General features: G+C 27.9%; 1 protein-coding gene across 1 annotated transcript; it reads left to right on the top strand.

Moving 5' to 3' along the window:
- The first annotated feature begins 409 nt into the window (after positions 1-409).
- LOC147078874 (CRISP/Allergen/PR-1-like) lies at positions 410-5,827 on the top strand. The gene is made up of 6 exons (XM_085950662.1): positions 410-545; positions 1,226-1,344; positions 1,454-1,535; positions 3,100-3,257; positions 4,498-4,598; positions 5,607-5,827. Exons 1-6 carry the CDS (start codon positions 479-481, stop codon positions 5,707-5,709), a joined length of 630 nt encoding a protein of 209 aa, XP_085806788.1. The 5' UTR covers positions 410-478; the 3' UTR covers positions 5,710-5,827.
- Positions 5,828-14,570: the final 8,743 nt, after the last annotated feature.

Below are 14,570 nucleotides of genomic sequence, written 5' to 3' on the forward strand. Positions count from 1 at the left end.
ATCTGAGGTATTTTCCAAATTAAGTATGTTCAATAATTAGAATGTTACATTATTAAATCTTGTGAATTACTCATTGAATAAAAAAACCTTGATTTATCATATGACGTCAGGATCACTCTAAATTTTACTTTAAAGTAAGTATACAAGCTCTCGTGTTATTTACTAGTATTATTTAATTAAACTAAATTAAAATAATATATCTACGTATTTTTTTTTAAATTATTTTTACAATAATTGTAATATTCAAATAATAATAAATTTTAAAAATCTTTTTAGATGATCAAATGATAAGAATACCCATGAACCTACTTAACCGTTATCTTCAGATAACAGTGATAAAATCGCGGCCACTCGTATTTTTTTTTGTTTTGAATTGACTATATAAATAGCAGATATGATTTTTTTTACCATAGTCTTACTGAAGACAGTTAGCTGATTCAGACTAAATTTTCTCAGGTTTATAAAAAGCATTTTCACCATGAAGAAGGCTTTGTTTTTCTGTGCGATGGTTGCACTATTTTCAATTATTGAGGCGCAGATGATAAGTAAGTTTATTTAATTTTTTATCAATTATTTTATTAAAATAAAAAAACATTATTAATAATTCAGTTATTTTTTTTCATAGTACTATTTTAACAGTACATATTATGTCTACTACTTGAAAATTAATGAAAATAACAAATTTAATGATTGTTTTTTCTTTCAATTTTATGTCTTTCTACAAATTTAATATTGGTAGAATATATATAGATAATAATATATAAGAATAAAATATTTGAAAAAAGTTTATTTATGTCATTATAAAAGTACCAAACTTAAAGATATATCTATGTATCATTTTAATTTTTCACCCAAGCCGAGGAAGAACACAATAGAATATTTATCGATTTATTTTCATAAAATGGGGTTAACTATTTTGTGAAAAGACATTATAAAAACAGGGAAAGACACGAGAATTCTATAGATATTATTTATTCACGATGAATTGATTTCTCAATAAAACCGTATGTGTCTTTTTTTACTGTATGCCATTCTTAAACTTAAGGATTTTACATTTTATTAAAGGCGTTAGCATATATATTATAATCTTAAGCATTAACTACTTCAAAATGTACTTTTATAGAAACCATAAGGTAGAAAACGTTCAGTATAAAGTTATGTAAATAGTTTATTATATTTGTCAGCAAACATTTTTAAATTTCTCCAATTCGAATATTTTTTTCAGATAATGGAGTAACATGCGCTGACAAAAAAATTGTGGTAGATTATCACAATGAACTCAGGCAACTAGTTGCCACTGGAAAACTTCCTGGACAACCTAAATCATCCAATATGCAAAAAATTGTAAGTTTACTTTTATATCATTCATCAAATTATCATTAATCAGTGTTAACTGATATTCTACGTGTATTTTTACTATTCTGCATAGTTAATAAATCAAATTATATTATAGGTATGGGATGATGCTCTTGAAATTATAGCTCAGAATTGGGCCAACAAAATGGTTTTCCAACACAACCCTAACGCAAAAGATCGTAAGTAAATATTAATTTATAACAATTATGACTGTTAAAAATACAAAACATTTTTTACATCAATTCAGCTCAAAATAAAGCGTGTATTAATAAATCACAAATAATTAACTAAACAAACTAAGTGATCGCTAACTACTATTCATTTAGAGGGTGGAAAAATATGGATCTAAAGTAATAACATCACACAAACTATTATCATGGATCAATTTATAATACCCACTCCCGTGGCCCTATATCCTGAAGCGGGCCCCCTACCTATCATTAAGGATAAAGGATGTGTGATGCTCTACAGTAGCGTTTTCCAAAGTGTGTACGCGGTAAAATTAATTTGTATATTTAGTGTTTTTTTTGTATATTTTAATACATTCTTTTGAATTATGGAGTTGTCGAGTATTGATACACAATTAATTTTTTTATTATACAACCACATAATTTTAAATAATAGTAACAATATCTCATGAAAATAGCACCGCAGGCGACTTTTTTTTTACTATTAGAGCAAATTTGTGATGTGTGTTTATCTCACTTATCTAGTCGACTCGCCACGCTGGGGCCCTTTCCAAGCCCAGGCCCTTAGGCTAGAGCCCTGTCAGCCCCCCCTTGTGGGGGCCATGTCTACTCCTATTGTTCGAGTACAATACAATGTTTAACATACATAATTTGGAAACATCTCGTGCATATACCCACTAGAACAAATACGACACCCAACGGGATATCCCATTGGCGCGAATCCAGCGGTTACAGGTTCAAGTCCAATATAATATAAAATGTTACATTCTCAAATTTTATGAATAATTAGTAGAATAATAGGTACGTTCCTTTACACCAGCGATAGCGAACCCATTTCGGCAAGTGGGTCAAAATTGAATTCAAAGCGTTGTTATTTCAAATCATGGGTGAAACAATTCGCATTGTTTTAATAAAAATTATTTATTAAATATATTTCGTTTAGTGATAAAATCTTATTGTCACACAAGTCACCGATTGATCATCACATTTTTATCTTACTAACATAACTTGTCTCGTATGTGTCTATTTTGTGTCTCGTATGTGTCTCGTATGTGTCTCGTATGTGTCTACCAGAGACAATTCGAGGCATAAGACAACCAATATTCACATTATGTTATACTTAACGATACACATAAGTTAACCATTTTCAAATCTAGTCATAATATGAGATTCCTTTTGAGTATATTATTCTAATACGAATATGCATCTAAATTAATGATCCCCATGCCAGTTTAATTCTGCAACCAATATCACAATACACGCCTCCGTCAAGAAATATTTTTTATTGATTAATAATGAATTTAAGTTTTGTACTATTTTCCATTTGAGTCGTTTTTTGCGACCCGGTGGAAGAAACGGCGAAACCCAGGTCGCAAAAAACGACTTAAATTGAATAGTACAAAACTTAAAACCATTAGAATTTAAATTCAAATTTCATCAAGTACCTTTGATCGATAGTATTAATATAATAATGAAATCTTAATGTAAGCCGTTTAAAAATGTATGTAATATTTATAAAAAATGCATTAATTTCATTTTTTTTTCATTTCCACAGCCAGATTTCAAGTAGGTGAAAACCTTTACATGTGGTCTAGTACTGTAACTGATAATTCTTTCGACTGGAAATCGGGAATAAAAAAATGGTTTGATGAAAACACCATATACAAATATGCACCAATTGCTTCAGTCAGCGGAACCGGACATTACACTCAGGTAAAAAGTTCTTTTCGCGTGTCTTATATATATATATATATATATATATATATATCAAACCACATTTTGGTTAAAATTGTGTTGTACCTTGAATATTGAGCCAGTTGGCCAAAATACATGTCTGGTTAGGTTGAGCAAGTGGCTGACATCCATTTTTCGTAAAAATAAAAGTTGTTAATACAAACCTTCACTCTGTGGAGGTCCATATTATGATCCTATTAGGATCGGAAATGGTCGAAAAAAAGAAAGAAGAATCAAAAAAATCTGTTTTAAAATGAGAATTGATCTCAAGAAATATTCTTGAGATGACCAATATCCATATCATACCGTAGAACCATTAAAAATAATGGGAATCGTATCTTAGCTATTTATATAAAAAGGTTTATTTAAAATTCGTGTATGGTGTTGTCGCACTATGGAATTTTTTTATTCAAAAATACTTCTATTAATATATTGAGGTAAAATAGTGCCAACCATGAAAAATTATTTGCGACAATGCCAGATAGCGACCATAATTTTGCTTGAAAAAAATATTTTGTAACTTATTTCTATAACTCCTTTTTAAATAAATTTGATTTAGGTATTTATGAAGTTTAAGCTTGATATTTTTCATAAAATGTAAGTGTTAATACGGTGTAAGTACATTGTTAGTTTAAAAAATCCATCCGTTTATACGGGTTATGAATTATTATTGCCTACCTACTTAATGTATTCTTATTTTTTACAACGTTTTTCATAGCTCGTATTCATATTTGTTCGGTGGTTCTTTGTTCAATACAAATCTTGCAATCGATTTTTAACTAACTTCCCGACTAGCTAGACATTTTAAACTTTTAGTATATATCAGAACACGATGCTAATGCATTTTTAATACTTTTAGCCATCATTAAATAGAATTGAATTCATTTTCAGCTAATTCTGTTTTGTATGAAAAGTTATTTCGACACCATTATTGGTTGCTTCTGGAGTCCTAGCAACTAAATTATTAATATATACATGCGTTACTATGAAAATCTATATGACATGTCAAGTACAAATTTTTTTGATCGTTTAAGCTAGTCGAGTCAAGTTTATATGGTTCAACAGAAAGTTTAAAAATGTTGTTTATATTCTTTTCATCTTGTAATTATTATTCAGTGTTGTTTAATGTGAATTCATTTTTTTGATGAAATTGTAATTTAGTATAATATTAATTCGTTATGTCCATGTTATGTGATTATAATTCGTTCGATATTTACAGATTATTTGGGCTAACACAATATATGTTGGATGTGGAGCGGCCCACTTCAAAGCAAGCAATGGTTTTAAAAGTAAACTCTATGTGTGCAACTATGGGCCAGCGTAAGTTAAATATAAACTTAATTCTTATATACTTAACATATTTAATATTATGTCCAGCATTTGGAAGAGCATCAGAAAAGGACAAAATGGGTTTTGAACCAACGCCAAACCAAACTAATCTTTAAAGATCTTTGTACGATTTCAAAAAATATTTATATTTAATGAAAAATTATTCATTCTTAACACTTAACACTTAATTGTGTAAAGTTTATTATTAAATTGAACATAATCCTATTAAAAAAAATGTTTGTCTAAGGACGTACGTAACGCCTCTCGCGACAGTACACGAAAGCTGCAATTTTTAATTTTACTGATATTATTTAAATCCCTAATCAATAAGTATCGATGTTCAAAATTATGAACATGTATACCAAAACTCAATTCGACATAAGTAAAAAGATTTCTAGTTCAATATAGGTATTTATTTTTCTAGAAATTTAATTTTTCTAAATTAAAATTATTATTTCCGGAATAAGAACTGTTATATCTGTTATATCTAAGAGAACTTAATATATTACATTTAAACGATAAAAATAACTGATGAAAGTATTCAATAAACACACATTTGATAACTATTTTGTTTTTAATAATCGTAAGAATATATTATTTTCATAAAAAAAATCATTATTATTTAAAATACATTTTAATATTTTTACATTATTATTAGAGTATTTATTGATGTAGTTCGCAATTGGGAAATTTGTTGACTGCCCCATCGTTGCAACTTCGAAGTATTTCGATGACCAGGCCCGAGGTAGTTGACCCTCATCGAAGTCACACCTGAATAATATGCTGATTGTAAATGCGGCGATTGTACGATAACTGAATAACTCACTAATTCTTGCCATGTCGTAATAATGCTGACAAGGCTCGAGGTTATTGCCCACTACAGTTTCATATTGTAGTTAATCATAGTTTAAAATATAATTCATTCCGCTAGATCTAAGTAGAAAATTACACTCTTTAACTGTCAATTTTTTAATAAAATTTATTTCTGTATTTTTTCAGTGGCAACGTCCTTACACAATACCCATATATGACAGGAACCGGATGTGAAAATCTCTGCTGTAAAGACCAGTGTGGAAAACTTTACGGAGATAAATGTAAATAGGGATAGATACAGTGACGGCAAAAACGGATTAAAAACGACTGACAATCAATTTATTTGACATAATCATTATTAAATATGTAAAAAATATAAGGTACAAATAAATATAATTTACAAACTCAAAAATACTGTATTGTCATTCATTAATTTAGAGCAGGGTTAGTCAACCTTTTTATATCTACCACCCACTTTTGTATCTCTGTTAGTAGTAAAATTTTCTAACCACCCATCGGTTCCACAGTAATGGTGATTTATAAAGTAGGGAAGTAACCATACTTTATAAATTTTATAAAGCAGAGTTACAGCAAGTTAAAGCATGTAATAATAATTACTTACCAAATACTTTATGTCAGACTTTCGCTAAGATTGGCAGAATAAATCTTTATAAAACAACTTACCGTAGTTAAATCTATATTTTTATTTATACTTTGCATACATATAAGCAGTATATTCCTTTTGGTCTTACAAATCTTGAACACACAATTAATTGAAACTGGCTTACCCTACTGGCTGTGGTAAAACAGGCTATGCACCTCAAGTGTGGCAAAATATGGGATAAACTTCAACACAATACGTTAAATAATATGTTATTTTCAATAGTTACGTAACAAAAAAAACTATGCTTTAAAGTTTGATATGTAATTGTAACGCTCATTCAATATTCAAATAGTCGGACGAAGGCAGAGGGCAGTCGATGCGCTTCGTTTTACTTGGGCTTTAGGGGACCGTCAGAAAGTACCCTGCTTCAAAATCTTGGACCATAGTGATTGGTTTTACGTTTTTATTATTTGTAGCTTATGCAACGTGCAATATATACCAATGATCAAAACAAATAAAATATAATAAAATACATTAGACAAAATAATTTCATAATATGTATAGTCTGAAAAAGATTATAATAATAATATAATCATCAAAAAAAGGCATGATTCTATTGTATCATCTAATATAATAAAATTCTTTTGAAGATTGAAGATTTCTTTCATTGGCTTTATTTTTAAATTGATCTTTTACAAAACCACAACATTTTTTTTACCTATTGTCTATTTATAATCATGTTAGTAATATTATTTTCATAGTTTAATCATAAATTTGGTTGTCTTCAATTAATGTCGGAATTCGAAGCACCTCAGATAGAGTCTAGGACGGTTGGCACCGCGAACTGGCCTCGGGCGATTGGCCTCCGGTAATTGGCCGCCGGTACAATTAGACGCCGGGACGATTTGGTAGAGAAAGTAGACAAGACACTTTAATATGCCTCTATCTACTTAGTGGTTGTACCTAATACATTTTGCGCTTAACATATTTTTATTATGATTGATAATAATTATTATGCTTTATGCTGTATATAAAAAGAAAAGAATTCTTTCCTCGTCAGAACTTGAAGATGTGCGTAATTAAGTAATTTATTGTGTATACATCTATCTACCTATTCATATTTAAAAAAAGAAAACAAATATTAATAGTGAATTGGTTAGTGAAAATAATATCTTTCGTCATTTTCTCGATTTCATGTTATTATAATTGAACTTTATGTGTATATTATCCGTAAATAAGTATTTTGAAGATTATAAAATTACAAACAATATAAGTAGGTAAACTAATTGAAAGATACCTACATATTACATTATAAATATTATGTTGACAAAGCGAATTTGTAACTTTATTGGAAGTTTTAGTCATTTTTATTTAAGTATAGTATGTATATGATGATTATAAAAAAAACTGAACTCTTTCCTCGTCTTTTAAAGATATGCACAAATAAATTTACGTGTTTTTATTTATATTAATGAATCTGTTGTAGGTGTCCCTATAAAAGGCATTATTAAGTATATATTATGCAAAGCTCAACTTTACAGAAAGCGGCGAAAAGCACCAAATAAAAACAGTAAGTAACAAAATATATGTATTCGTATATGGTTAATTTTTTAAAGTTTATTAAATGTATATGATTTAAAATACAACGATAAAACACTAAAGCTATTGCTATTTATTTTACTTCGTCCTGTGTTTTTTTCATTTCTTAGGTTTTTTTGCCTGTTTCTAGTTTATTAGTTAAATTGAGCCAGTTTGAATGAGAATAATTTTCTTTCAGCCTTTTCTTAGTTTAAAACAATACATTTTAAAGTGTGTTTTAAGATAAATAAAAATATCTTTAAATATTTAAGAAAATAATCTGCCGTAAATATTTCAGTGGTTGATGAATAAATAAATATGTAAAGTAACCTTTTTATAATAATTCATAATATTCACTATTTTGATAGGTCATATTTTTTATGATAATTCTTACATAAGAATTTCTTTAACGGTATTAACTCACAGTGAAGCCTTGATGGAAAGACAGTATTTATATTAAATAGTAAAATAAAATAAAACACAATATCATGCAGTGCCAAGCAAAATTGATAAATAAAACGACAACAATTTATAATAATACACTTTTATTTTCAATGACAACCTATTTTAGACAATACATTTTAACGATATAGAAACAAAATGCAATTTATAAATACACATCGTATGGGTATTTTATAGTCCTACTTATGATATTTAAATAACATAATATACGTATATATTCATCTCCAAAAACCTCATAAAATGCTTAACAAAATAACATACGATAAGTACACAAAATATTTATTACTTTCCATAAAACTGAAGGAATAAATGGGGGAACCTAATAATACAATATTAGGTACCTACCTACCTAAAACTTGTAATGTAAATACACTTTTAATATCTTCTACTTAACCAAATATTTTACTACTTTTCTTAATAACCTCTCAAAAATTCAACATACTTATATATTTGAACGTAAATAAACTAAAGGAAAAAATTCTGATAGACTAATTATACTATTCAATTTGAGTCGTTTATTACGAACCGAGTTTCGCCTTTCGGTATTTTCAGGCACTATGTGCATTCACCAAAAGGTACATATATACTTACTATGAATACAGTTAAAAATTCTATATTATATAATAAATTAATACAATAAATTAGGTGAAACTTTATCACCTACCATTAAGTTCACAATAAAAATATAACAAACAAATTATGAATAGTCGAAGTGTAAAAAACCTCTACCTTCTCACTAATAATACACTCGATAAGAGTATTAATCGTCTAAACCTAATAATATATCATTAGTAAATAATATAATCAATAAAAAAAACTAACTACACTCAAGAGGTGTAAAATCATCAATTCTGGGAACATTGCAACGTATTGGGAATTTAATGGAGGTTACTAATGAGATACCTATATCAATGATATAATCAGTCTTGTGAAACAAATATTCAATATTATTCTTTCACGCTATTTTTTTCCACTACACTTCAAATACTTCAACTATTCATAATTTGTTTGTTATATTTTTTATTAGGATCATTGACTTAATAGGTAGGTGATAAAGTTTTCACCTACTTTATGGTATGAATTTGTTACTAAGTAAAAATTGACTGCATTCGTTGTCAGAATAAAGTCACAATAAAGGGATAAAGTACAAAGATTAATCTTGAATAACAAATGAATCAAAGAAAACTAAAGTTCAAATCTCAGAAATAACGACTTTAGTTTATTGCAGAATCAAAGAAATAATATAATCTATCCTATATAATATTACTAACAACAGAACCATACTGTAAGAAAAATCAAAAGTATGACACAAAATAATTTTAATAATAGAAAAATATGTACATATTACAAGTTGAGATATAATATGCCTGCACATAGTGAATGATGGAAGTTATCTTATACATTTTTTTTGCGAATTGTGTTTTTAAAGCCGATTTATTTCTAAATAAATAATTGAGTGATTCTTCATAAGAACATATTATAATAATTTAGATGCAATTTTAATGTATTTTTTAATGTAATTGACGTAACAATCAAACTTTAATGTAAATGCAGATACATGAAAATGCTTGTATAGATAGACTCCCTTCATTTTTACATTAACAATATTATTTAAAATACATTAATTGGATAACAATAAATGGTTGTTTTGCTTTGAAGCTAATTACAAATATTAAATTTTAATACCACAATGATATAATAAGTAATCAAGTTATTACACAAATAAGGAAGTAAATTTTATTTATGACATTATGACATTATATCCCTTTTAAATCAGTACAGAATATAAATCAGTTTTTAAAAAAGTACCACTGTAAATATATAATTTGAAAAATATACATAGAAATATACCTAGCAATAACTAAAAATCCTGGAACGAGTAGGGTTTAAACCATAGAAGTATTAAATGTTTAAACACACGTATTTCGCGCAGCAAGCGTAATAGAATTTTTTAGTACTATATTTTTGAGTAAGTACTTCTTCTTGGATTTTTTACTGAATTGGCCAAAATATTTAAAATTAAAAATATTATAAAAATTATAAGTACTTACATATATTTTCATTTGCTGCTTCGATGCGTTATGCATCAGGTGGCCATTAGATATAATTAGCATACTATTTAAATGTGGTAATTAAATATTAATATCCGCAGCGAATAGGTTTCTTGAAGAAACAGTACAATTAAGGGGCTCTTTATGAACCAATAATTATTAAAAAAAAGTATTTTATTATAATATAATCAATACTTATGTAATATTGTCATAATTTATATAAACAAATGATTTCAGCCAACAATGCTGTAAAAAAAATATACCACACTATGAAAAAATATTCATTAAGATTTTTAAGTCAACTTTTCTTGAAATTTATCCAATGTGAGTTAGAGCGTTTTTATAAAATACGTTTAGTAATAAAAATGGAATAAGCAATTTTAAGCTGAAGATACCTACTACCTAGTTCAACAATATTGTATTAATAATAATATACACCTACTTACGAATTCGCTTTGTCAACATAATAATAATATATAATTATGTAGATACCGAATACACGTAGGTACTGAATACGGTATAGTTTGCTAATTATTATAGACTTATTTTATATTACTTATACGTCTTAATTAATATAAAAATAAATGTACCTAATTATTAAAGATCGATTGACCAACACATTTCAAACAATAATATAATATAAGTTGTAATATAGTTTACCTACTTATATTGTTTATAATTTTATAATCTTCAAAATACTTATTTACGGATAATATACAAATATAAAATTAACTATTTCTTTTATTCAAACGAATAATTCAGAAGATTTAAGAATATATCATTCTGATTATTGAACATTATATAATTTAGAAAAACACTAACTGAGAGAGTATATCACAACCAATAGAAAAGTAACATGATTTCGAAGAGCGCTGAGTGGTAGGTATTTAATAGCCAATAGCTTAAATATTTGTCGTCATTAGTATGTCTTCCGTAGCATAATGGCTGAATGCGACGGGTTTGGGGCGTTTACCCGTTGGAAATGCCGGGTTCGATTCCCAACCGGTTGGCTTACTTTTTTCAAAAAAGTTTTTTCTATTGGTTGTGATATACTCTCTCAGTTAGTGTTTTTCTAAATTATATAATGTACAAATATAAAGTTCAATTATAATTATATGAAATCGAGAAAACGCCGAAAGATATTATTTTCACTAACCAATTCACGATTAATATTTGTTTTTTTGTAATAATAATAGACCTACCTACATACACAATAAATTACTTAATTACGCACATCTTCATGTTCTGACAAGGAAAGAATTCTTTTCTTTTTATAAACAGCATAAAGCATAATAATTATTATCAATCATGATAAAAATATGTTAAGCGCAAAATGTATTAGGTACAACCACTAAGTAGATAGAAGCATAATTATTATTAAAGTGTCTTGTCTACTTTCTCTACCAAATAGTTACGTACGTCTTTTCCTTTGCGCATTTAATTCAACCGTGCGGCGTCTAATCCTCCCGACGTCCGATTGTACCGGCGTCCGATCGTCCTGGCGACTAATTGTACCAGCGGCAAATTACCGGAGGCCAATCGCCCGAGACCAATTCGCGGTGCCAAATCGTCCCATTCCCTCTCAGATTATATGGCTAGAATACCAAAAGTTTTTATTGAAATAAGTACTTTTTATAATTTTATAATCGTAATATAAATTAATATAATTTATAATAGTTCACTATTTTTATAAATATTTTGTTTTCTGTTCACGTGGAAATTAATTAATCTCCATGCCAAATTTATAATAATTGCTTGATATGGTTTACTCATCGGCATAATTTTTCTATAGTCATTTTAATTATTGGACACTTTTTCGTTCGTTCTGTTATGGCACTCAGGGAAGAAGGCAAAGGAATCAGGTGACTTGTGTTGAACGGAACCTGAGGTGGAATGATGGTGTTCTCCTTTCTTTGTCTCGTTACCAAGGACTATGTTTCTGTGCGACTCCTGTGTAGTATGCAAAGCTGTCACGTTTAAATGCCGCCGTCTTGAAGGTAATTGTCAGGTGGTTTACCTTCAGGGATAGGGTTATACTAGATGGCGAGAAGATTATCGGGAAACGATAAAGCCATCACGAAAGTTAATTCAACGGAAATGCAAGTACATATAGCGGACAAGAGACGTTACAAAAACTCTAATCTTGCACTTGAAAATGAAATAGAAGTCACTCGCAGCTAACTTAATCATAAACGTATTTTTTTTTCTTCAATAATTGTACATGTTTCATATTCATCTTATTTTCCTATAACCAAATAACAATGAAATTTCTTAATCTCAATCTACTGTGTATTTTTTACAAAGTTTTTATGAGCTCGTATTCTTATTTGTCCGGTGGTGTTTTATCCGGTACACATCTTGTAATCGAATTTTAACTTCCCGACTAGCTAGACATTTGAAACTTTTAGAATATATCACAACACGATGCCAATGCATTTTAGCCATCTTTAAGTAGAATTGAATTCATATTCAGTTAATTTTCTTTTATATGAAAAGTTATTTCGACACCATTATTGGTTGCTAAGCGGATGGTCCTAGCAACTAAATTATTAATATATACGTGCGTTACTATGGAAATCAAAATGACATTTCAGTATTTTTTTTTTTTTTTTTCAGTATCAAATTTTTTTGATCGTTTAAGCTAGCAAGTCAAGTTTATATGATTCAACAGAAAATTTAAAAACGTTGTAAATAAAAAGTTCTTTTTATCTTGTAATTATTTTAAACTAAGTTAAGTATTTCATTTGCAACATTAAATATTAATTTAATTTTATATAATGACAATTTTTATTATTTTTTTTTAGTTTTTGTCACAATCTATGCTGCCAGTTTAAAACCAAAATTACTATTATGACGTATTTATTTTTCGATTTTTATATTTCAGATAATTATTTATAAGCCTAATCCATCGTTTCCAGTAACATGACACGTTTTTTGATGCTAATAACAGTTGTCAACCTGTGGTTAAATAATAAATGCTATGTATTACATTATCTTATCAGGAGGCAATAATCTAACAATTGGTTAAGTTTTTTCATATAAATATGAGATCTGAAAGGTTTCATTCAATACGTCTTACGCCGAAGTTAGTTAGCAGAAGCTAAATTTCTTCGGAAACTTTTCAAAATGAAGGAAAATTTGTTTGTATTCGTACTCATCGCGGTCATTGGAGCCATCCAGGCTCAACAAATGCTGCGTAAGTATTTTCATAAAATTCTTATATTAACTCATTTAGTGCTAACAACGCGACCGACTCGTTTGCAGTAGTTGGCCATTAGATATAATTAATAAAATATTTAAATGTGCTAATTAAAAAGTAATTAACTGATCAGCAGTAAATGTATTAATGTATTTTGTAATTTTTTTCATAAGGTTTAATCTTTGAATGCACGATTTTTTGTTTTTAGTTACAATATATCATTAGTTAACTCCATTAATTTACCAATACGTTACCATTATTCCCAGAATGGATGATTTTACACCTCTTGAATGTGACGATTTATATAATTAATATACTTATCGAGTGTATTGTTATTGATAAGGTAGAGGGTTTTTTACAAACACTTTAACTATTCATAATTTGTTTGTTATATATTTTTTTATTTACTATTTATAGGTATGTGATAAAGTTTTAACTACTTTATTGTATTGATTTGTTATATAAGTTAGAGTTAATTGAATTCGTTGTCAGTGCTTATTTGCCTTTTGATGAGTGTAGGTACATAGTGCTTGAAGAAGCCGAAAGGTGAAACCCGGGTCGCAAAAAACGACTCAAATTGGATAGTACAAAACCCAAATCTATTAGAATTTAAATTCAAATTCCATCAAGTACCTTAGTATTAATATTAGAATACAATTTTGTCATTCCATTCGGTATTTTAACAATGGTAAAAATAACTTTAAAATAATTACAAGATAAAAAGAACTTTTTATATACAACGTTTTTAAATTTTCTGTTGAATCATATAAACTTGACTTGAATAGCTTAAACGATCAAAAAATTGTACTTGATAGAAATACTGAATAGTGAAATGTCATTTCATATCATATTGATTTCCATAGTAACGCACGTATATATTATTTAATAATTCATTTGCTGGGACCCCCTAGCAACCAATAATGGTATCGAAATAACTTTTCATACAAAAAAGAATTAACTAAAAATTAATTAAATTCTACTTAAATATGGCTAAAAGTATTTTTTTAAATGCTCTGATATATTCTAAAAGTTTCAAATGTCTTGCTAGTCGGGAAGTTAGTTAAAAATCGATTGCAAGATTTGTACCGGACAAACAACCATCGGACAAATAAGAATAATACATTAGAAAAACGTTATAAATAAACATTCCTAACATCATTTTTAATTTAAAAAAAAACGTCGTTTCATATCTGATACATTGTGTATTACAGGTATTAAAAATATATTTCGTGAAAATATACATTGATAAAATGAAA

Source organism: Rhyacophila brunnea, unplaced genomic scaffold, assembly GCF_057557595.1.
Source record: "Rhyacophila brunnea isolate RB1 unplaced genomic scaffold, BYU_Rbru_1.0 scaffold_10, whole genome shotgun sequence".
NCBI classification, from domain to species: Eukaryota; Metazoa; Arthropoda; class Insecta; order Trichoptera; family Rhyacophilidae; genus Rhyacophila; species Rhyacophila brunnea.

Excerpts from the sequence above, each read along its gene's own strand:
- LOC147078874 (XM_085950662.1), top strand. The coding sequence starts at position 479 with ATGAAGAAGGCTTTGTTTTTCTGTGCGATGGTTGCACTATTTTCAATT. Across the intron at positions 1,345-1,453 it reads CATCCAATATGCAAAAAATT|GTATGGGATGATGCTCTTGA; the intron begins GTAAGTTTACTT and ends ATTATATTATAG. Across the intron at positions 4,599-5,606 it reads GTGTGCAACTATGGGCCAGC|TGGCAACGTCCTTACACAAT; the intron begins GTAAGTTAAATA and ends GTATTTTTTCAG.